At 41.4% G+C, this 25,259-nt stretch overlaps 1 protein-coding gene and 1 long non-coding RNA gene across 6 annotated transcripts in view; one reads left to right on the forward strand and one right to left on the reverse strand.

Moving 5' to 3' along the window:
• LOC107836766 (uncharacterized) overlaps window positions 1-4,152 on the forward strand; it is a 14,177-nt gene extending 10,025 nt beyond the window's left edge. Inside the window, exon 3 of the long non-coding RNA XR_001662720.1 lies at window positions 4,142-4,152. This is a non-coding gene — a long non-coding RNA (uncharacterized LOC107836766). The remainder of the gene's footprint in view (window positions 1-4,141) is intronic.
• arvcfb (ARVCF delta catenin family member b) overlaps window positions 1-25,259 on the reverse strand; it is a 258,356-nt gene that overhangs the window by 9,472 nt on the left and 223,625 nt on the right. For all 5 annotated transcript variants that reach the window (XM_016673815.1, XM_016673814.1, XM_007556944.2 and 2 more), the window contains 5 exons: window positions 5,448-5,575; window positions 3,231-3,381; window positions 2,878-3,070; window positions 880-991; window positions 28-115 (listed from right to left, as the gene is read on the reverse strand). In XM_016673815.1, coding sequence (XP_016529301.1) covers window positions 28-115; window positions 880-991; window positions 2,878-3,070; window positions 3,231-3,381; window positions 5,448-5,575 — 672 coding nt within the window. The remainder of the gene's footprint in view (window positions 1-27; window positions 116-879; window positions 992-2,877; window positions 3,071-3,230; window positions 3,382-5,447; window positions 5,576-25,259) is intronic.

A 25,259-nucleotide genomic window follows, 5' to 3' on the forward strand; every position in this document is an offset into this window, starting at 1 on the left:
CACACGCACACACACACACACACAGACCTTGGTTCTTCTCCATCAGTGGCAGAGTGGTGTCATCATAACCTGGTTTGCCGTTCTTGGTAGCTTTAGGTGTGGCCGTCACAGTGGGCTGAGTAAAAGAGACAAAGCAAGCAATGTCATGCTGCTTTTTAAACAAATTTATGCAGATTTTAGCTTTGAAGGACATACTAGTAATTATTCTATGAATTGATGAGAGCAAATAAAGTGTTAAAAATGTCATGTTTTGCTAAATAACTCTTTAGGTTTAGGATCTTGGTTGATAGGATTGTAATCAGGTGTGGGCATCAATGATAGTGACAGTCAGCTCTATTAATGCTGAGCGTTAGAGATTCATCACAATCCCGGTTTGATTTCCCCAGATCGGCTCTGATCAGTGACTGGCAGATAAAACACTGGAAGTTTAAAGATTTTTTCCTACTGATTTGCTGGATCCAAACTAAGAACTCCCAAAATGTTTGTTGATAAAAGTATAAATTACAGTCACTTCCATCAACTTCTACTGTGTGCAAGTAAAAATCAGATAAAGCTCTTTAAGTTCAGTCCATTTGCAATTTAAAGGTCAGGGACGTGTACCGTGTAGTCTCTTCATTTCTATTAGATCCAAAACCACGACTGCCATCTAAGTAGATATTTTTTCCTTTCTGTTTTTAAGTATCAATTGACTGATATGAAAAATAGGGCAACTCTATTTTCTGTCATAACTTTATACATCATTGAAGTCCTGAATGATGTATAAAGCATATGTATATAAATTTACGTTACCCACGTTAGGTTAAGTTTTGCTACCTAACCGCTAACTTTCTTCCAGTGCAGAGCAGGAAGTAAAACTTGCGCCAAAGTAAAGTCGGGTACCTGGAAGTGGCTCTTGTTCCAACCGTCCTTAGTCAAAGCGTTCCTCAGCTCCTTGTAGCTCCACACCGTCTGCAGGACGTGCGACGCCGCTTTTGTTTCGCGAGCCGATTGGCTGAGGGTGAGACAAATAAAAGCAGTGGACAAATGAGGAATTACAAGAGCAAGAAAGCCGATCGAAACTCCCCTGTCTCCCCTGACGGTGACAGTCGCTGTGATGGATCCTGTGCGGCTGCGATCAATCTCTTTATTCAAAAGGCTCTGCCTCCACGCCTGGCTTCGGGCTCCGCTTTTGTTTTTCATTCATAACCAGATGAGGGCACGTTTCCTTTCATTAGTTACCTCTGAGCCAGCGGTATTAATTAAAAAGTGGTTTGGAGGGTGGCTCGCATCAAAGAAAGCTGACCTCAGGAGGCCAAACAGAAACCCAAGCTTTTATTGTTCCGAGACAGAACAATGTGTATTCACTGTGGTTAGCAGCTGCCAATATGATCAAAACGTCCTAACGCAATATTAGGTCTTTGAGCAGGGCTGGTAAAAGAAGAGGGTATCGTGGGGTAGGTCAGTCCTCTAGTGTTCAGAACCAGCCTGAAATCTGCAGATTCAAAGCTCCACCACCGAGAACTTTGCCTCCAGAGGTAAATGCCTGTTAAATAATTTGTGGTAGGTAGAAATGTGTGCAGGCTCACACTATCCACAGTGTGAAAGGCAGAGTCTTAACTATTAGAGATGAGCTATGTTATCCTCCATGAATGCTAATGAAAAGCTCCTGATGCAACTAGTTTTCAAGACCCGGCTAGAATTATCACGCATCTGACGTCTCTTTCATACACAAACTCCTACGTGATTGGCTTAAATAAACACACTCTCTCCGAGTCTGGCTCAGTGTGATCGTCTGTGCCTTGCACAATACAAACACATGAAATCTTTTCAAGTATTCATGTCCAGTTTCCAGTGTAAATATCTCAGTGCGCTTGAAATAAAACAAACACAACTTTCAAGAAATTTCTTTTTGCAAGATACAGAAGGCTGTTTTAAGACAATAATACTTTAATATGGATTAAAAGAAGCGATACTAGTTCCACTTGTAACAAGACATTTTTCCCATAACGTAAGTGAAAAAATCTGCCAGTGGAGCTGGTGATTTTTGGCTAAAAACAAGCTCCTATATTTTTCTTAAAAGTTGCTTGTCAGTTAGTTTTGTCTTATTTTAAACTGTTATTTGCACTAGAAACTAGACAAGAAATGCTAGGTAAGAATTTGCACTCTTACATTTGGTCCCACATATCAGTGGATAATTATGAAGTGGACAAAAAAACAACGCATGGTTTTGAAACATTTTTACAGAAATAAAAAAGTGAAAAAGTGCACTGAGCTCCATTTACAACAACACAATATAGTTAGCGTTAGCACTTTAACACATTCATTTTGATAATTAACCCCACAGGCTTTAACGTGTTAAAAAGTTTAATGCAATTTAAACCTTTTTTTTTTTCCCCACATAGGAAAGTTCCAAGCGGAAACGCTGGCATGTTTCTGGTATGTTTGTAAATCTGACGAAAAAGCGACATCTGCAAACAACAGCGATGGACGACAAAGGCGCTCATCTTTGGGGGTTAATCTTCACGTCAAAAAAAAAACGATCTGATGGAACGCTGGCCATCAATGCGTGCAAGTCATGCTAAAAGGAGTTAGGCTATAGCCAAAGTTATTCAAACATAAAATAGCATCTTGAGCCACATTGATGTGTTAGAACTATCCAACAGTCCAGACTTAAATCAAACTAAGAAACTATGGGATAAAAACGAGTGATTAAGACTAACATGTTCTTCTTGCTAGCCTTTTGCAGAAGTACTTCTGCAAAGTATTGTCCTATAAACACACAGCAACTTTATAGGTTCTTATTTGTGGAAGCTGCTATATCCCACTTTTCAATGTTCTCCCACTTCTCCACTGCTTTGCGCTGATCGGTCCCCAGCTTAGTATTTCGTAAATCTTCACCTGGTCCTGTTGATGGCGACCAGCTTCTCGATGGCCTGGGCCTGGATGAGGGAGCGAGCGTTTTCCGAGCTGTCCGTCACGATCTCGTGAATTGTGTTGAGGATGGCGACCACGGTGTCCTCCTCCAGGTTCTTGGCCGGTCGCTGCTGGCCGCTGGGCAGGTTGCTGACGAGGTCCCGCATGGCGTAACTTCCTGTGAGGTGAAGGGGTTTTTGAAGCAAAACGGTGAAGACGAATTCATTCCAAATCATGATTAAATCTTAAGGTGTGTCCAGCGTGGTCTTTCGATCTTAACATGAAGGAGAATACGCCCACACGGTCTCAATGCACCTGACGCAACAAATCCTCCATACCTATTAGATCCTTGTTGCGTCGGTCGATGGAAAGGTTGCGCAGAGCGATGGCCACGGCTCGGACCACCTTGTCAGAGTCGGAGCGCAGCAGCTCCACCAGGATGGGGAGACCTTTCTCCTTCCGCACTGTGGCTCGGATGTAGTTGGACCACTGGAAGACATCGGGGGTGTAATCTTTACACAAACACTCCACATCACTCACTCTGCAGCTGCCAGTCTGGCTTCTCCTTCTGCTCAACTCGCCGCGCAGCGGGGCTCTGAACGGACACGCGCTTTAATTTGTCTGAATTTAAACATCACTGGATTTTACTTCTTGTTTTTTGTAGCATGAAACATTAACTCTGACATAAAAGAGGTCTTTGCTACCCCAAGAGATGCAATTAGGCAGAGAATGGGAATGCCTGAGCCACCAGGTGGCAGTAGTGAGCTGTGGAAAACATGAGAGAAAAGGAGGGGAAAAAAAGAAAAAAAATCGGGGAATGAGTGTAGTTGAAAATCTCTGATATTCTCTCAAGGGTCAGGATGTGTTGTGTTAACAACAGTGCGTCAGAGACTCCAACGTGCTATTAGGGAAAAAAAACAAAAAAACAAAACAGCTATTATTGCGGTTAATTCAACAGGAAGCCAATGTATATCTTAACTGCAAGTCAATACCAAATTGTGTCAAAACTGAGAACATTCCACAGGAACATAAAGTTCAAATCCTGGAGAACTCGAGGAATTTTTGGAGCTCAAAGCGAAGGATGGAGGAAGGCAGTCTGCTGAAGAGAGACAGTCTGCTGAAGAGAGGCAGTCTGCTGAAGAGAGGCAGTCCGGCGCTGACGCCCCGGCGGGCTGACTGCGACCCGTCTGCCGAGGCGCGCAGGTGGCCGCTCTCGCCTGAGGTGCCTAGCGTAACGTTCGACAGCCAGCCTTTCCACAATGATAATTTACTGCAGCCTCTTGCTCAGCGGCTCCACAACCGCTCTGATTGGAGAGACTACTTGACTGCTGCTGGAGAGCCACTCTCCTCATCCAGCGCAGAAAGCCCTGGGAATGAGTGAGGGCTACGGCTGTTATCTAATCACATCACTTCAACCAGATGGGAAGTCCTGAGGTAGATTGCACCATTTTCTTTTTTTATGTTTTCCTCTTCATAGACTGGGCCTGCAAAGTAGGACTTGGGATTTTTTGTATGGTTTATTATTTATCATGATAAATTTCTTATGGTGAGAATTTGGATTTATTGTTGTCACTGTAAATTCCAAGTAGCGATACCCTCTGCCAAAACTGTTCACATTGTTGGGATTGTTAGTTTTAGTATTTTATCCACAGTTTGTTCAATGATGGTGTGAATGAATATCAATAAATTTGAAAAAAATGATTAAATACTGTGTGAAGTTTAGTGATACAAATCACACTCATAAATGGTTATAATTTTAAATGTTTCTCAGGAGCAGTTTTTGTGTTTGTGGGGCTATTATTGCTCTGTAATGCAGTCGCAGCCATACAGTTACCTAAAATCATCATCACAACAGCACCACAAAATATCGTGATGCAACTTTAATTTCATATCGCCTACAGCTGGTGCAAAAGTTGCCAATTTCACTACAATTATCTTTGGTGGGAAATAAGTTACATTTCATTTCCACTTTCCTCACAAAAATCCAAAGTTCCTACATATTTTTTATGTCAGGATTTCAACAGTTTTTTCAGTTCTTTTAAGTTCTTGAGTTCTTCAACATGAAGGTTCTCTCTTAATTTATGACAGATATTATACAAAGTAGACATCTCAAAATTGCACAGGAAGGAAAAAGATTTGGATGCCTTATTTTGGTTTCTAATAGTTAGCTAGGCCTGGAAAATACTTCAGCCATATTCCATTGTTTTCCAGACTGTGCAGAAACCCTGGGAATTTATTTTTTTCTTTGATCAAAGTCCATTAACTTATCTTGTCCTTAGTCTCCTAGCTCTCTACCAGTCACCTTTTTGGTAAAACGCACATCCAGTTTAACATTTAGCTCAGCTCCGTTGCTGCATTTAGGGCTTTATCGTCCCTGTCCTCCGCTAAAGCGCAGTGGGATGCCATTTACCCCTAATTGGTGCTTCCAGCTGTAAAAGTTTCGCCACCGAAAGGCCACGACCAACATCAAAGTTTGCAGAAAGTGTGCAATTAAGCAAAAAGTCAGTTTGAACACGGCGTCTTGTCTTTGTACCACTCCCAACCCGAGGACTTACAGTCCACTGTCCAGCGCTGAGGTTCTGCAGAGCCCCTGCAGCCGCCTCCAGGGTATTGTAGTTCTGGCTCTCCGTCAGCAGAGAAAGGTAGAGCCTCACCACTTCGGGCTGGTACAGCAGCTCGAAGCCTGTAGGGGAACACAGAGGGACAAACTGGTAGGAACCGCTGGCAGGGCAAAAGAGGCAGATGGGCTTTGTGGAGGAGCCAGCAAACGCATTACAAAAAGTTATCTCAGAGTCCTTCTGCTCAATGAGAGAAAAGACGCTTGTGGTTGCCATGATGCACAACACCTCCAAATGCCCGAAAATTCGGGTCGAAGCGTTTTGTTTTCAGTAAAAGCTTCAAAAATACGAACATGAAGAGAATCTCATGGCAGAAAATGGCTGGAAGGAATTCATTCCTTTCAGAAAGAATAGTCGAAAATGTTCCACTTTGCAACACGAGAGCAGCACCGCCGAAAAACACACGAGCATTACAGGAGAACACAAGGAGAGATTATTGATCCGACTTTCAAGTTTGATCCCGAGTATTTGAGAGGGAGTTTTATCTCACTAACACACAAGACGTCCAGCCACAGTGGATCATTATTCCTCTCTCTGATGGAAACCTAATTACATTTATCAGCTATTAGACAGAGCAGGCGCAGCGAGGGAGGGAGGCAGAGGCTTCTAATAAAAACTGAAATCAAATTCATCCATCAAAGGGCTTCTTTTTTTTTTTTTTTTTTTACTTCAAACAAATAGGCTCATCAGTGTTTCACAAAGAGCCAGAGCAATACAAAGCTGTACAATTATACAGAGGTGACAAATGAACAACAAGCCCTTAAACTGTTCAAGTTTCCTGAAGGAAGCAGAGACAAACCGATACGATCAGGTGGTGAAAGGAATCGGACAAATTTGAGCTCAGAAACCTAAGATTTCAACCGTGGACGCGCCATAGCTAAATACAACCAGATTGCGCTAACTGCAACACTCTTTGGTGTGGAAGACGCTACTATTGAAAGACGCCTAGTTAGCCGTTGGAAATTAGCTGCCACTTCCAGAAATTAAACTGTATATTTTTGGAACAACACAAAGCTAAACATTCGCCTGTGAATAGCGAAAATCTGAAAATACTTAAGACGCTTTTTAAAAATGGCTGTCACTGCCTATTTTTTATTTTTAGTTCAAACACCAACTATGTCATAATATGCATTAACATGGACAGAGGAAACTGTTTTAGCACACAGATTGTGAGCCAGTAATGCTAACCTTGCTAACAATGCTAATCTTGCTAATCGCAAATTCTGCTGAAAATTTGTCACTTGCAAATCATTTTTAATTTGTTGTAAATTACTAATTAAAAATATATCAATAATTAACGACAGCTCAGGTCAGAGAGGCTTGAAAAAAAAGAGAAAAATCAACTGCCACCACAATCTCAGGATGGGTTAGCTTTGCAATAAACATTTGAAAATCAGACAAAAAAAAAAAAATCCAATCTCAAGAAGAAAGATAAGTTTTATAGAAGAAAACACCACAACTGTGTTGTGGGGGATAATAAGTTATCCCCCCAGATAACTTATAATTATAATCAGATAATAAGTTATCTGATTTTGATAACTTATCTTGGGGGGGAAAAAAGCATTGTGTTTTTTTATTAAGATACAAGGAAAACAAAAATACATTAATCATAGCTTACTTTACATGATCTTTACAAATATGCTTATGTAAAAAGTTGCAGCGGTCAAATGTGTCACCTTTGAGTTAAGGAGTCTAAAACAAAACCCCAAAATGAAGGGCATGAGTTTTACAGATTAGCTATACATAAAAGTCGAACCAAACTTCTCCTCACCATGCCTAAAGTTAGAAGATATGAAGGTAGTGAGTAAAATAATCCTACATAAATACAACAGCCTGTTTATCCTCGACCACAGCACATTTCAGATTTGTCTTCCAAAGCCTCCAGGCTCAAATGAAATGGAATGTAACTGTGTTTTTTCATGTGTTCTGAGGCCAGCTTTTATATGAAAACCCTTCTATTTATGTGGGCACCATTATATAGGAACCTTGTAGGAGAAACACACACAGACCAGCCAAGCTCGGAGAACATTTACCGTCATAAAACAAAGCTTAGTGTAAGTATGGAAGTGGATGCTCCTCCTTTGGAACTGTTTATTATAGCAGAATAAAAAATAACAATAAAAAAAAACAGAGGGGAGTGGATGAGTTTTGTGCTTGGGAGGTAACGGAAACGTAAAGTTAAACTTGTGTCCTTAAATTCATCTAAATCCACATCTCACACCCATCATTTGCAGAGAGCCGCGGCCTCAGCTCCCCTCTAAGATTGGCGCATTCAGACACGGCAACACGGTTGTTAACACTCGCGAACTGTGGTTTTCTTCCCCGTGGCGTTTCCCTTCAAGATCCCTCCACCAGAATGTGTGTGGGAGGAACTGCCAGATCGGGCGAAAGTAACTGAAGGTGCCGTCTGAAAAATGTTGAGCTCATTTTCAAAGGCCTGCACTCCCTAAAAGCTTTAAGGCACAATCTTTTCAAGCAAAAAGAAAAAAAGAGAAGTGCCTTCATTTTCATACCTCCGTCATTTTGACCTGTAAAAACTCAAGGTGGTGTGCAAGCGTTCCTCGGAGAGTATCGGGACGATTCTCAGCGAAGCAGCGAGACCAGGAGACGTCGGAGCACGGTTGTAACCGTGTGCTAAAAACACGAATCAGATGAAAAGGTTCGCTCAGGGGCAAAGCGGGAGAAAAGGGAGCCTGCAAACCCCTCCACTCAGCAACATTCTGCACTCGCCTCATATTTCTGGGCGTACTGGGTGCAAACTCAGCAGACTGGAGTCTGCCAGGCCTGTTGAAAGACATTTCATCTCAGGAGCAGATTCTGTCTGAGGAAAAGCAAGTCAGGCGTGTTGAACTCTTACAGTAGCATGTCCTTTATGCACAGTTCCTCCCCGCAGTCTACATACAGCACACTGTACAAACATTAAGCCATCTTCATTGTGCCTTCCTTAAAAGAAACAAGATGTTCACAAAATCTCTAAGTGTTCCTCTATCTAAGTGTTCTGAAAGCCTTTCAAGGTTTTTCTTTGGAATTTCATTGCTAAATTGTTCTGTCTTTGTACAGCAAAGTAAGGCCTTCAAGAAACAATAACACACACAAAAAATATACACCAAAGATGTTGCCTGGCCAAATTCTGGAGATGTTTTATGCTCCAGACTAAAAGAGAATGAGAAAGCAGCTAAAGTCCAAGAGAAAAGTCCGTCTGTGAATTCACAAAAGCCCTGTTTGGCCTGCTTTAACCAAACTCTAATCTGTCTAGAAAGTGAACCACACCACCTGAAAATAACTAACGAGTGTGAAAACAACCCAACACTATCTTTATCTACGGCTAACCAATCCAAGTGTATCATTTATTTATTGGGTCATAAAATATCTCTGCCAAAGTTTTTAATCATTTGCGAAGGCTTCATGTCACCACCCCAGGTTCGTCCTGATCAGCCCTCTGCCAGTTTGCATTCTTGGCTGCGGTGAACTGTGGTTGTTGTTGGTGCCGGCTGCCAGGTTGCAGGACAGAATTACAATCTGGACACGGAGATGAGCTGCGAGGCAGATGTGATCTACGGCTCTGTGCCAGACGGAAAACATGACGACGTTTCCTCCGTCAAGTTCCGGTTTGGAGTACATGCAAGTGACATTTTTAGGGAAATAAAAACTGTATTAGCACTGTATATCGGAAGTGCAATATGCCATAAGTGTAGATATTAAAAAGCGAATTCTGTCTAGCGATGTAGTGTGCCGGCATAACTTTATAAAGTAAAGTCAATATAAGCTATTATTATTAGAAAATGTGGTTATGAAGGTTTTTGCTTTAAGCTTGATTCAATGTAGCATCTTCGTTTGAGGCTCTTATTTTGAAGTAAGAAAGGAAGTAGTTTTGTTTGTTGGGCTAGCCAACAGTATTCTGTTATAAACAGCAGGAAGGAAGCATCCAGCTCTGTTCTATTATTCTTTTTAATGCAGAAAATAAGACCTTTGGCACAGAAGGCAGGGAAGCTTTCTGTGCATTTTGAGAACACTGCGACTAGCTAACTGTTAGCCAACAGTGGTGAAGTTAGCATGTGCTTGATATATTCTTACTACTGCTGGTCTAAAGGGCCATTTCAGAGTGTTTTAGCATTTGATCATTTCTACAGTAAAACCAATGGACCTGGATAAATGAACAGAGTTTTTAAAAACTTGTTTCATAAAATTCTTATTCAATTGCACAAAACCAAAAATGAAGTGTTTCCAATCCTTTTTTTTTTTTGGCATTAGGCCCACTTTATAATTAAACAATAATAAAAAAAAAATACTTGCACAACTACAGCCTGGCCTTTGAATTTTTTACTCTGATAAAAAAATATATAATTTCATCTTATGAATCCAACATTATGTGCAGTTTCATCATATACTGTATATTACAGTGACTCCACTAGCAGATCTAAATAACTGTGCTGCAGCAGTGGCAGGCTGCTGTTTTTACTGTAATGGCTGTAATAACTCCAGCATACGCTGTTTGCTCCACACAAAATGACATCTAACTACCAACCAAAGATGAGCTTTTAGTTGCCATAGAGACTGAAAGTGTAAAATGACTTTGCAGCGTCATGGTGAAACAGGCACTAACAAGTCTTGTGCTTTTTGTGTCGAAGTCATCAAAGAGTTACAGAACCATATATCTACACAGAGGTTTATGTCTACAATCCTGGATTTCCACACTGGATTACCTATGATTACATGTTAAGATGCTAATCTTGCAGCAGCTCAAAACCGTTATTCCTATTTTACAAGCTGTTATTTCCTGTAATATTTTGATTACATATTGATCATAATAAAACATAAGCCGCTGGCATTCTGCAGCCACGTCTCCACCACATGCCGAAAGCAAACGCTACAAAAATTATGCCATAAATAAAAACATTAAAGCGTAGCCAGCATCAGTGGCGGCTCCCTGCGAGCTCAGCCCCATGAGCCCATTTCCAACACTTGTATGTTGGTGGGGCACATCACACACAGCTGTGGCCTCCTTATGGAGCTCCTGCTGCGCTCTGATATACAGCAGTGCACGCAAACACGCCGAGGAACTAAAGATGGGCCACACAGCCATGGAGTTACAAACATGGAGTTACATGGTAGGAGAAAGAGCCTTAAACGAGGCGAGAGTGGGAGGAGCGGCAGGCTGTTTCTCCAAAGCGGAAAACGACGACAACGACGACGACTCCCGCAAATCGAGGCGACGCTCAATTAGCGCCGGGGTCCTGAAGATGAGGAGCTTTTGTTGTGCTCCAGAGCATGAAAACTGGGTTAGAAACTAAGTTTGGTTGGAGTGATTGAGCGATGCCTGGTGAAGAGCTGCAGCAGTAATTGGGTTCAGGCGGCTCTGCTACTGCCTCGATGTATTCCACTGTGACAGAATGGTAAATAACAATGGATTCATTGATGTGCATGCAACGTATTAATGTATGTATGCAAACACAGCAAAGACTATTCAGTACTCCCGCACGAGGGAGAACAGGTGGAGGGAGGGGGTTGGCGGCAAACACCTCACATTCGCAAATCTTCAGGGCTTTCTGCTTTGCTCTCACATAGTCGAGTGCATTCGAGCAAAACCGGATACACGCCTCTGCAAACAGCTCCGTGTGCACACCTAAATCCATAAACACACCAAACACTTGGCGAGGCATGTCAAAAAGTGATGTCCATCGATTCTGTCTGCCTACATCCAGCTAGAGGTTCCGTCTTGAATTCACACCGACGCTCCGTTTATTTACACCTCCCATTTCCAGCATGGCACCTCCACAAAGCAGGGAAAACATGCTGTGTTTCCATTACAAATGTGCACAAAACTTTGTCAATATATAAAAGAAAAACTGCCTCATTCTTGTGCCAAAATGTTTTATCAAAAAATTAGGTTTTTTTGGAATTAGTGTATTTCCATCAAGCAAATATAACTGTGCAATTTTAAGGTCAACAGAAACGCAGCAAATGACACCACAGTACTTTAACAGTGACAAAATTTAGGCGTAGCATTGGAACAACAACAGGTGACTTTTTATTATCTATATGGATCAGAGGTGGTAAAGTTTTAGTTTAAAGTGCGTCTACACTATGCTCACAACTCATGACTTTGTTATTTCTGACAGTTTTTTTTCTGGGCAGTCTTTCAATATTTCCAGTTGCAGTTCATAAATCTAGCATTGAAAGCTGTGCTTAATTCAAGACTGTGAAGAATCCACACCATTTGTTGTATTAAACAGCAATGGCACTATGCTAAGTATAGTTCTTGAGGGGTTAAATTGTCTCCAATCTTTCACAAAAGCTGGCTCTCGGACAGATAAACTTCTGGAACCTGTTTGCTGGAGAAGTCATGATTTAGAGCCTTTGTCTACAAATGGAGAAAAAACAGAGCAGTGATGATACTTCCCAGGAGTGGCTGGAAAATATTATGAGGACGGATGAGAGAAAAATGTAATTTTTTTTAATACGATTGTCTTTGGCTGCTTTACAGCTCCATGACCCAAACGACTTGCCGTAACTGATGGAGCCACGCATTCTAGAAATCCTTATCTACAATTTCCAGCCATCAGTTTGTGATCTTGAACTCATGCACAGCTGAGTTTATGTAGAAAATCAATGATCTAAAGCTGAGAAGCAATCTGGAGAGGCCTAGTCAAAGTCTGGTCTTAAATTGGAGAGGCTCCAAAATGGCATGAAACGTGTTCATGCTTTAAAACCTTCCAGTGTGGCCAAGTTAAAACATTCAGGAAGAGAGGAACAGAAATCCTCCACAGCGATGCAAACACCTGACCGCAGGTTTTCACAAATACTTGATGGAAACTGCTGAGGACAGTTTTAGGAGGAAGACGAATCAAAAGACAAAAGAAAACTGCGCTTCCAGAGGAATGCTGGCAACAAGGCCACATTCTCCACCAGACAAAGACCACATAAATAAATGAAATCCTTCCAATGGGGGAAGCCTCCAGTTTCTGGTCTAACCCCTCTTTTATGTCGGATCATCTTTATGCGAGCGCACGCAGCACATGGGACAGCGCTGCGAAGCTAATGAAGACTTTCTCGGGGCAGGAGTCACAGTGCCGTGATTGGCCAAACATCGCACATCATTAAAAAGTAACATGGCTGAGATGGAATAATGCTCTCGACCCTCTCGGGTTCATTAAAAAAAAGAAAAAAAAGGTGAGCGGTGGAACCACATAAACAAAACAAGTAAATTGGCGAGGTTCGCTGAGGCCTTCACTGCGGCGACTCCGAGTCGTTCGGTGTTAGCTAATAACTGCGCTTTCATGTTGTTGTTTATTCTGCTTGGAGCAGAACCAGATGGCGGTTGTTAGCTGACATGTCAGTTTGCACTACATGATAATTACTTTGAGTAGGACAGCACATAGAATATTGGACACAGAGAGAATCTGTAAATATGAGCTGCGGTTCGCTGCGTTTTTATTTTTTGGAGAAAATACGAACGCAACAGCGTCTACGGTGGCATCCTTTTTTACATAACGCAGCGTTATCCTCGGAGGAGGTGGAGACAAAGACGTCTGAAGTATCAGCAAAAGAGGTGACGTGAGCTGACACCAGAATATGAGCTACGGTAATTAGAAATCTGCACAGTATTTGTATGCTAAAGATGCCTGTTAATGTCAGCTGTGACTATAATTAGGACCTGATTGGAGATGCATGTTAATGCTAGGTGTAAATCTCACTGAAGTACATCTAATTGACTTTCAAATTCCCTTCCCACGGCTCCCACTACTCTAATTTCTGTAGTGGCGAACCACTGTGAAAATCTGTTTCACTACAATCATGGGAAAATAATAAGTACATCCTACCTGCCTCCGGAGCATTTAACAAGTAAAGCAGCAGCCAGGTGCTTTTAATGTGATACAGTTCAATATCTGATCATTAGCAAGTGTGGCCACCAATATAAAAGCAGGAATATTAGTAGTTTCTCATCTGGAGTTGTGTGTTAGCGCAATGTTAAGGTACCCGGTGTCTTGCAACTTTCAGCCATCTCTCTGCTTCAGCACACCTGGCTCCAATATTAGCTCATCAGCTCTGCAGAGCTTGGCTGCAGACAAGTGAGGCATATTTAACTCAAGTGTGTAGGACACATCTAAAAGTTGCAGGAGACTCAATTTTCACTTCCCAACAATCGGAGAAGGGTAAGAAGATAATTTTCCAACATTTTCAAGAGATTACTTGAGGACAGTAAGTACCCTATCTTCCTAGGAGTGTGGACGCCCTACCAAATTCACCATAAGGTAATGGCACACATTGTTCAGAGAAATGATAAAAACCCAAAGATCATGAGAGGACATTTAGAAAAAAATACTTGTTGCAAAGGATGGCCAGGAGGAAACATCTTTACTGTTAGAAGAATACAGCAGCACAGTTTTGCTTGAAAAACCTGCATCAAAATGAACAAAAAGAGTTTTGGACAAATGTCCTGTAGGCAAATGAAACCAACGTAGAGAGGTCTCACCATAATTCATAGAGCCACGTTTGGTTAAATAAATTAAATAAGAAAACGGTGCATTGCCTAAAACAAAAACATGACCTATTAAGCAACATGGTGGAGGAGTGAATATTTTGGCTTAAGCACCAGTCACTGAGTGATGACACCATGAACTCCTCTGTACACCAATGTGTTCTAGATTCAAATTGGAGGCGATCTCTCTGCCAATGAAAAGCTAGAAACAAAGTGGCTCACCAACAGAGCGATGATCCCAAACATAAGATCAAATCTACAGAGTCCCAGTCAAAGTCCAGATCTCAGTTTGATTGGAATCCTGAGGCAGAATCTCAAGAGAGCCTCAATGAACTGAAGTAAGATTGTAAAGAAAGTGTGATCCAAAATCTCATACAACAGCAAAAAAGACTAATACAAGTTACCGAAGCTAAAAGATGTTCTCCAATTGATCAAATCATGCGCCGTCATTAGATTTTCTTATGATGGTGTCAACAGCAATGGAAACTTTTATTTTCCCATGATAATGTAAGAGAGATAAGAGATATTCCAACATCTCCTCTTAAAAGTCTGTCAGCAGTTGTTCGACCTCCAGTCACCCCTTCAGTTCATTGTAAGACCTCATAGTCAGTGAACTCTAGCCACAGATTGGCATCTCTATGAGCAGCCCCAGGGCAGCACGCATTAGCATACCCACATGGTGGTTGGCCTTCATTTGGATGTTGACAAAGAGAGACATTGGCCTCCATCTTGGACTGCTACCCGTCAGTTTTGTGCCACAAAATGTAATGGCACGATGAAATGATTGAAGGGAGGGGAGAGGAAAAAGATACTCTACAGGCACAAAGGCTTGTGCCTCACTGACCCTTCTGTCACTACCTCCTTCATTCTTTGCCATCTCGCAACAGGCGTCTGCTCTGGCACCACCGTAAGTCTGGTCCATAAAAGCCGGAATCCTAACAATTAGCATAATGGGACCCTTAGCAGCAAGCTGTTTTTTCCGGTGCAAGGGGCTTCTTCCTCTTTCTTGTTCTCAAAGGCCAGAGGAGCCCCGCAGTGCCTTTTTGGTAGAAAGAGTCAAGCACCGGTAGCAAAGACCTGCTGATGAACTGGACTGTCTGAAACGTCCATGAATTTCTTTCACAAAGTTCATCGAAGATGTTCCGTCTTTTCTTTTTTACTGCAACCTTTGACTTCTGGATACGAACACAGACCCAGTGGTTCTATCACTGCCAAAGAAAAAGCCAGTGTGTCTTTTTGTAGCCAATTCAAGAACGTGTCATGCATCGTGTAACGTTTCCATCCAGTGTCCCTTCTCCTGATGGGAGCGGGTTTTAGGGCCCCCGATTAAATTATTGTATCTGTTAGGTGCAGAAGTTATAATCCATTTGGATGAAAAGCAAATTAAGAACATCTGACATTTTTTATTCAGTGTTGGAGGATGCAACGGCCTTTTTATGACAATTGGATTGGGAAGCGAGACGAATGAGAATGCATACTGCTGACATTCAAGGTTTGCAGACACAATGTAAGCTCTGTTTTATGCAACAACTCATATTTCCATGAATACATTGCTGCTTACCTCCAGCAAAAACAGAACCAACCTGTCATGCTTCCAGCTGCTTTAAAGTCAAAACAACAAGCCCTGCAATGAAACATGTCTGACTTCAACAGTTTCCTAAGCATCATCTTGTGGAAAATAACACAAACTTACAATATTTTCCTACAAGTCACTTATCCTTTGATTCATCTAGATTCACATTGATTGGTATTTGGTAATAATCAAACACCAATCCTTTTTCCTTAGTAGAGTCTAATCTAATAGGGGAAAGACTGAGATGGTGAGAACCAAATGCTCAACTTAATACTTCCAAATGCCAAGACAGTATTTGGGAGTAACACATAATCTTTCATTTTAAACAATACATAAATTGTGTGCTTAATTGATAACATATCACACTTGTTCAGATATGCCTTACATTTCAATACTCAAGGAATTGAAGGAAGTGACACTGCCTTCAGTACACTAAATAGCGCTGTAGCATCACTGCCCTGCACATCTGATACTGTAGCATGTTCTGATCGTTAGCCAAACCAGGCTACAATAAACTTGTTGAAAATTCTTCAACTCCAACTCTAAGTTACTACACATATCTGTCATTACTATGGAATACACAAGTTATACTCAAATGTCAAAGCAACAACCTGATAATATCGTTATTATAGCAGTATACACTAGTTCTGTCTGTTCTGATTGAGATTCCCTCACTTTTGCATGCTAAATGCCTGAAGTGGCTCCAGCTGACTGATGCGCCACCTACTTTTTGATTAATTGACCACTGATTGGAGAGATTCATAAAACAGTGAACCTTAGTCCAAGATGGTACATTTATTTACATATCGTCATCTTCCTAAAATAACAGCCTAATTTTTTGCCTAGTGATTTTTTTGTTTGCCTAAATCATCTTTTTTGCAAAACAGAAGCATTGATTTGGAAAAAAAACAATCACTTTTGTCAAAAAAAAAGAAGAAAAAAAAAAGAAAAAAAGATTTGGGCCATTATCTTAGGAAGGTAACAATTTTTTTTAAATAAATCAAACAAAACAGTAATGTCAGGAAAATGTAATGTACCTTGCCCTGACACAGTCAAACATTAAGTAAAACCAACCATTAGCCGAGCAAAAACACACTTCACAAAAGCAGTAAGACGCACATTTCAAAGACAAGACAGGACTCAGTATTTCACAAAATAAGCTTCATGTGTCTGAGTATAGAGGGTTTTCAATAGATTATGGGGTTTTAGCATAAATGCAACATAGTAAGTTGTGTGGAAATCAATGAATCAGGTCACAAATAGCAGGAAAAGGAAAATAAAAACTCCCTGCAGAGTAGTACATTTTGGTTATTTAAAAGATAAGACTTAAAACAACATAAAACGTTGAAATGTAGAACTTTGAATGAGATGTTTATCATTTCTAAATGTTATTCCAGTTGTGCAGCAGCTGACCAAAGTTGTGGCAATTAGAGCCTGAGACCTGCTTGTGGCCTGTGTAGCAGTCTGTCAGACGCTCAGAGTGTTTCGGAGAGAGGAGACGTCTGCGTGTGCTTTCAAGTGTTTCAGTGTCTGCGAGAATGTTTCTATGGCTTAATAGTCTATCAGCATCACCTGGAGTGCCTGCTTGTCCTTACCCAGGCGAGTCACGTCCTTACTCAGACACAAACCAAATTTAAACTCCTGCAACAACAAGAGGATGGGAAAAGGAATGTAAAAGAGAAGAGGAAAGAGGCTGGAGAGAGAGAGAGAGAATGAGAGAGGAGAGTCTCGGGGGCGGGGGGGAAGCAATGGAGGAAGATGGATCTTCCTCGGTTTCTTTTTTGGTTGCTCACTTGAGTGTAAATCATCAATATAAGCTTAAGTTGTCAAGGAGGAGCTATGCTATGGCTCGACAAAAAATTCACAAGAGTTCTTACGTCCTATATATGTCTCTATATACATGAGGAGAAGACTGAGGGGGGATAAGAAAACCGGGAAACAATATATGTTGAGATATGTAAAGAAATTGGGAGTGAATAAGAAGGAAAAGGCAAAAGAAGCAAGTGACCAAAGAGAAGAGAAGAATAATTTGGTGGTTTTGGGAAAAGAAGGAAAAGTGACTGGGACAAATGAGAGGAAAGTTGGAGAGAGAGCAAGGAGAAACTGTGGAGGCTGAGAAATGAATATTGCATGGTGGATGGGGACAGCTGTCTGGAAAACAGGGAGCAGGTAAGAGTGGATCACTTCGGCGAAGCAATTAAATACAGTTATCCAAATGTAGAGTATGAAAAAGTGATCAGCTTCAACAAAGGTTAAAACAACATAAAATGTTGAAATGTAGAACTTTGAATGAGATGTTTATCATTTCTAAACTGACCAAAGTTCTACCAATTAGAGCCTGAGACTAATTGTCAGTCTCAGGCTCTAGAGACTAGAACCTGAGACTGACAATGATTATTAGAGATAATCATTGTCATCTTTTATAACACAAGAAAAACATTTACAAAGGAAATGTGTACACTTTTAGGTGTACACATCTCCTGGATGTTCATGTCATCCAGGCTGAGACTGGAAGAAACGCACTTTGTACACACCGACTTAGTACATTCTGACACTCCACAGTGACTTGCAAAAGCATACAGAGCCTATGAACTTGTTAGCCTCTGATTTATCCTTTCGTGCTAGCTCCTGCTCATCTCTACTAGCTCTTAAGTGTTTTCCTCTAGTAATGGTTACATGGTACAGGCCCCCTTTTTAAAAAAAAATTAACTACTTTGCAGGGGTTTTAAACGTTCATTCAGGCTTAAAATGTAATGCCACAAGACAGTCAGCTACTGATTGGCCAGGTGCGTTCATTACAGTAATCTGATCCAACATTTGTAAAAACTCATTACAGCGACCGAACATATCTGGAGTTTTTAAGACACACTGAGCAGAACGTTTGCCGTTGTTGTGTTGCGTACGTATCACTTTTTGGACTCTGGGACGGCCCAGCTGTACTCAGCTGCAACAGAAAATGACACAAACTGTTAAAAACAGAGTTGAGTCGAGTTGCGCTGGCAGGTGCTGGTGGAAAAGGGCCATAAATTTGAAAAGCTGGCGGAGACGTACCCAAGAAGATTTAGAGCTTTCATTTCAGCCAAAACCTGATTGTTCAAAGTATTGATTCAGAGGAAGCAGAATGCCTAAACGCAACACTTCCGATTTTTTATTTGGAAAATGCTTCTTAGGAAGCCAGGAAAACAACCGGCTCAATCAGAGCTTTGGCATCACAGCCATGCAGGGATTTACCTGCGTCTGTGTCCGTGTCACAGACACAGGGGTCTCTCGCTCCCTTCAGCCTCTCCGTCACGGACACAGACGGCCCATGCTGAATTTTCCCTGGCAATATTTCCTCCCTCTCTAACCTCCTGGATAAACATCATCGCCTCTAATAGGGACATGATATCACAGTTTGTGGTTGACGACCCCGCGCTTTGTTTGTGGGGCGTGTCTGTGTGCGCGCGAGCGGGACTCAGACTCTGAAAATATTTATGTGAGTAAACAAGCTCCACGGCTGTTTGCAGACAACCACAATAACTCAGACGAATCTGGATTTGTGTGTGCTGATAAGAGTCCAATAAAAGGCAGAGAGGATGAAATGGGTTCCCCCTCCCCTCTCACAGCCCCTGCCCGCTTCAACGAACCTGTCATTGAATCAAATGTGTATTAAAATCTAAAAACCGTGGCAGTCACAGCCCAGACAAACAAAAGGGCTTTGAAAAGTAGGAAACAGTTACATTGCTCTCTTCTCTGTAACTTGATTGCATCTTTTTTTTTTTTTTACTATTATTTCTGAATATTCAGACGGATGACAATGCAATAAGACATTAGGTTATGAAAAGACAGCTTTCCAAGCCATAAGATGAAAAACTATTAAAGTTGTGCTCTCTGAACAGGTTTATGCTCCCTTTGGATCAGTTTCTTAATCAGATTTCTTTACATCATAAAATGGAGGAGCAGAAAGATAGGTTCACCGTCCCAGTTTCCCTCTTGCTCCGTTTTGCAGGCGTCTCTGCCGTTTTACACCCGAGTACATTTTTGCAGACTTTCCTTTCCGATCACAGTAACAGTGAAACGACGCATCGTGGAGTTCTGGTTTTCTTCCCCTCCTGTGATAATCAGCAAAACTTTAATCTGCTTTTAAGTACACTAAAGCGTCCTTCGTAGAAACACTAAGCAGCCCTCCTCTGCCTCGAATGAGACAAAGCTAAGAGTTGCAGCTTTTTGTTTTCCCCCCCAGTAATTCCCTGAAATCATGTTTGTTCCAATTATCACTTTCCTCCAACTCCTCGGGTCCAGGGAGACGGGAGCGGCAAACGACGAGGATAATCAGTTAAGAGATTGATGTTGCGGGCTCCTGGGGAACTCCCAGCATCATTTTCTGATTCTTTGAGGGAAAGCAGGAGGGTTGGAGGGGGAGAGAGTGAAGTTTTGAGGGCAAGGATGGATGAAATAAATAAATGCTGCAGTGGGCTGAAGCATTGCGGTTGGGTTTGCGCACTGAAACGATGAGTCTTCTCCAAAAAAAAAAAAAAAAACGCAGGTGGAGAAATGCTGTGATGATGTATCTGCAAGGACTTCGCTCCGCTAATGATGTCTGGAGCAGCTTTTGACGAGCCCTCCTAGGAATAACATTGTTATGCAAACCTCTGTGTGTCTGCAACAAACACAAAGGTCGTCCCACCTAAGTCAACTTCTCACATTCTGCTGTTTGCTTCTTGCTTTATAGTTGCGTCTTTTCATCAAAAGACTCAAAAGGCAGGAACGGGATGCTATAGAGGCGTATTAAACTTTTCCTCTTTTTCAAGTGTGAAACACTGTAAGGTTTTGTATATTAGTAATATTACAAATGGACATTGTTTAGTTTTTGTTTTATAAAGCACTTTCTTTGGCTTCTGTCTGTGTGTATCCCACTTTACTTTGACTCATCTTACTGTTGGTGTAGCATGGGAAACTTATAAGTCATTTATGATTCTTCACGATGCACTGACCTCCTTTCCTTTAAAAGAGCGGGAGAGGTTTAGCTTCTGGTCATGATCGCATCCAGAGCAAAAATACCATACAACCCATTACATATTTGGCAAAAGAAAGACGCAATGCCTGGGTAACTGCAATAAAAGAGGCTACACAGATAAAGTAAGCGATGTAAGGAGCCAGACAGTCTGGAACCAACTCTATGTGGATGGATGCTATGTGTCAAAATAGCAAAGGAGCCCAGGGTGAGAGGCACGGCGTGATCGTGCGTCAGCGTGTGCCGGTGTAAGCTTATACGCCCATGCGGATGCCTTTTGTCGCTGCCTTGGACCTCAGCGCGTCTGGGTCAAGGGATCATGAGGTTTCCACCTTCGCTCAGAGTGCCACCTCACTGCAAAATGTGACAGGAAGCAGTGAGGAAGAGGAGGTGGAGGGAAGGAGGTGAACTGAAACAATTGTGTGAGGTGTTCATTTAGGACATAAAGGGCAAGTTATTAAGCCGAGGCGGTCGACGGGTTGCCAGGAAGTAGAACGAGTTCAGCACACTGATCGCTGGAGTCAGCATTTGCTACGCGGGCGTTAGATTCCACAGGAAGGAAGCGTTTTATGCGACCTGCGCCACTTGGCGTTTATAATCCAGAGTTCTGCTTTTAGTTTGGGAACAAAGCAGAAACAGAAAGACTCCAGCCTGTAGGAATTCTGGGACTGCAGTCGTTACAGAAGACGTTTAGTGCTGGGAAATGAACCCGTTTCACCGTATTTGCTCTCTGCAAACAGCATGGCAAAAAAATCATTGGGACGATCGTCTGCTGCCGCTCTCAACCAATGATGAAGCAGCAACGCAACAGTGCAAACAAACAGAAAGTTTGCTTGTTTGTACCAACCCAAACAATAAGAATAAAGCTCCGTTTCTAAGAGAAAGATACCCTGGCATTTGTCCAAATACAGATTCAGCAGGCCGATATTGGACAGGGTTACACAATGCTTCACACACAGGCACTGCAGTCCAGTCTGTCAAACAACAACACAAATTAAATACCTGGCTTCTAGGCAACACAGAAGTCATCTCAGTAAATGTTGCAGTTTTGTGAATTGTGAGAAAAATAATCTGTAAGATGGAAGGAGAACCAAAGGGAGGCATCCAGGTCTTCTGCCTGGATGCCGAAGTGCTTCTAACCCCATCTATAAATTATCTATAATCGATTAATAAATCTATAAATAAATCTCTCTTTGGTGAATCTTGAGTCTGGCCTGAAGCCTTCTGTGGCTCAGAGTTGGCAAAAAAAAAAAAAAAAAAAAAAACCATCTCACAATGGGGTTTTGGGAAGGCCTCTTACAAACAAGTATGTATACAATAGCAAGAAATAAAGTTAGGTCTTTACTTGAGCATTTTAAGGTTAGACGCCTCATTTTTTCCAATACAAGATACCAGTTTAACAAAAAAGTAGGGTCAACATTTTTAACAGTTTTTTTTTTTTTTTTTTTTTTTTTTTTTTTTAATGGGAAAAGACCCTCAACGTCTATCACTACTCCAGTCAACTCAGTGATCTGGTGCCACATTTATTGGCAGAACTAATTAAACACTCTTGGGTCCTCAATACGCTCAGGTTTCCTGAAGGATTTATGCGCGACGGCTCAGACGGCAAAGGATGAGGTTGACTTTGTGTCGAATAAAGTATTTCTGTATATAGTGGCGACCCATTTTACACTTACTGATAGAGCCATGTGTTTTTGTTTCTGATAAGTCAGAGTTTATCATATCGCGCGCTCTAAAAAGTTTCTCGGGCCATTTCAAAGTGAACTGTCAGACCAGTATGTCTGACCGCTGGTGTTTGCTACTGAGAGGCTCAATTTTAGTCTCGTATGACTAAAAAGCTGGTTCCAATTAACGTCTCAAGTCGTCCCCTTAGAATTGAGTAAAGTTCAAGTATTTATGTTTGTGATGGTAGCACAGAAAAGGCTAATATTAAACGTACAAACACTTGTCATGTATATTGTGGACAATGGTTGAGATCTGGTCACATTGGACGAGAGTCGGCGTACAACCCGGAGAGAGCAGAACAAATTCAGTTTATACAAACTCTTTAGGTTTCATTGATGTGTCACACACCACTTAATCTGCTTTCTGTTGTCTTTTTCATGTTGTTGAGTTCAGTCAAACTAGGAATTTGCTTCTTTTCATTGAACTGACAATGTTGGAATCTAGGCGCACAAGAAACGGCCAGAGCAAAATTACTCCCGGCACCCGAGATGCCACCTGTGATTAGGTTATCATAGCCAAACCGAAACAGCCCCAGAAAATGACCTGTCAAGCACTTAAGTCTACAAGGATCCCAGCTTTCCTCCTCTCTTAATTTCAAAGGATCCTCATTTCACTTCCACAGAGAAGTAAACACTTGTTTTCATGCGGCGCGTTTGCTGCGGTTCATTGAGAACACACACCCACACACTCAGAGGAGATGTGAGGCACTTCTCCCCTCATCTGCACTCACCCGCGGCAGCACAGCGGAGCGATGCGTGTGAGGGAGGCCAGATGAGTGTGGAAAGGCAGAGATGGCTTCAGCGAAAAACGGGTGAAGGCTAATTAATCTGAGGCATACACAGAGTTCCTTCCAGCGCAACAAACAGCTAATTCGGTATTCTGTGCGCCTCCCTTCAGTCTGGGACACAACTCAGGAGGAAGAAAAGACAAAAAAAAAAAAGAAAAAAGAACGATGTTTAACAGGAGTTTATTTTCCTGCAAAGAAAGGAGTTGAGGTCTCCGTGCCAGGCGAGTTTCCACACGTGAAACCTTCGCCTTTCTTTTTCCTTACTCCACTCGTCTCACTGATTTTTTTAATTTTCTTTATCTGAAAGTTAAATTATGTGGTTTTGATGAAGTGATGAGAAAGTATTTTATAATTTCAGTGCCTGCCACACAACCAGCTCTTTTTAACAGCTAATTACTTCGGTTACACTGTTATTTCCAGTTCCTCAGGATCTGCGCCAGCATGGGAAAAACTATAAAATAAAAAATCCATCCAATCTTCCTGGGTCTCTCTCATTCTGCACTTTAGCCACCTGCAATCTGCCTCTGTTGCTCTGAAAGCAAATTCAATTCAGTTCAAAAATACTGATTGATCCCAAAGGGAAACTGAATAATTAAACAATAATAATAATTGAGGAATGGTGAAACTAACACAGGTAATGGGGTAAGGTAAGACCAAAATATATATTTATATATATTTGCAAATAAAATATAAAACAGTTTAAAATATTTTTTTATTATTTTCATGGTGAAAAGCAAAGAATACTCAATATTTGCCTTGAATAGTTATATTATTAACTATCATCCTTTTGTTTTGTTTTGTTTGTGGAAACCTAAAAACGAAATGTTTTCAGGTTGTAATGCATCTGCATATATTTCAGTGGACATTTTGTCCCAAACGGAAATCATCCTGAAGGAATTACTGATCGTTACGGATAACATTTCTCATATTCCTCTGAATTGACTTGTCTCCACTATAGAATATCTACATGTTTGCTGCAAATAATTCAAATTCAAATAAAAAATACATAATTTATCCCCAAATGGAAATTAAATGATGTAATTTATATCATCCAAGTATCTTCAGAGTGTTATTGTGGATGGTGATGCTGGTAGCAGTCAGTCTCACAACGAATCTGAAGAGGTTTCTGACTGAATCAAATGCTAATTGCTCAATATCCAGGCAGTAAAGACTATGTTTCATAGCAACGTGTTCTGGATGACACCACCAGCTCTGCTAATCCGCCTCATTTGCTTTTGCCGCTCCTCTTTAAGTCACTGCATGGCCGTACGGTTAGAAACCTGGGAAAAGAGAGACGTTGGAGTCAGCGATATAATCCTTACCCCCATTGAGATGGATGGAAAAGATGATTTGAACTTCCTCCTCCTGCATCCATGGAGCCTCCTTTATAACTCCACTGGGGTTTGGGGTTTGCATTTGAGCTTCTAAGATGCTAATCAGCCCAGTTGTAAAAACGGCACCTTGCTTCCATGGTAACGAAGGGACAAATTAAATACAAACTTTTTTCTATGCTGATAGCAAGATGATTAAAAAAATCTGCTGATGATGCTGGGTAAAAAAAATAAAATAAAAATTGTAAAAAGAAAAAAAGAAAAGAGACGATGTGAAGAATACTAATTTTAGTGTCCATATTTTGTGCTCCTTCCTTCTCCAACACACACACACGCACACATGCACACACACACACACCAAGATTAATCACTGGCCACTGCCACATCCAGTCTGCTCCAGGAACTGACCTCCCTCTATCTAGCAACACATCAGGACTGGGATACACATGTAATCTCCCATATCTCCTTTAGCCATCGCCACAAAATGAGAGCTGCTGCCCCTGCAAAATCCCCACAGCTGACCGGTGGAAGCGGTGAGGAACGTAGGAGTCTGAACCACACACAGAGAGGTAAAAAAAATAAAAAATAAACAAAAACAAGCAAGGTTCCCTGAAGGCTTCTGCAATCTTGCAGCGCTGAGCACCTTTGAATCAGCAGCAGAGAGGAGAAAGTGGAAGAAAAAAAAAAAAAAGTGTTCTAAAGGTTAATGTGGATTCGGCTCTGGTTATTAAGCTTATGTACCTAGTTGCTGCTATGCATGTCAAGCTAATAAACATCAAATTGAACCGATTTTTCTGTCTGCAGGCGAGGAAATATATGGCTTGCTGTTTACAAATAAAAAGCTGCAGCTGACATTTAGAC

Source organism: Poecilia formosa, unplaced genomic scaffold (assembly GCF_000485575.1).
Source record: "Poecilia formosa unplaced genomic scaffold, Poecilia_formosa-5.1.2 Scaffold82, whole genome shotgun sequence".
NCBI classification, from domain to species: domain Eukaryota; kingdom Metazoa; phylum Chordata; class Actinopteri; order Cyprinodontiformes; family Poeciliidae; genus Poecilia; species Poecilia formosa.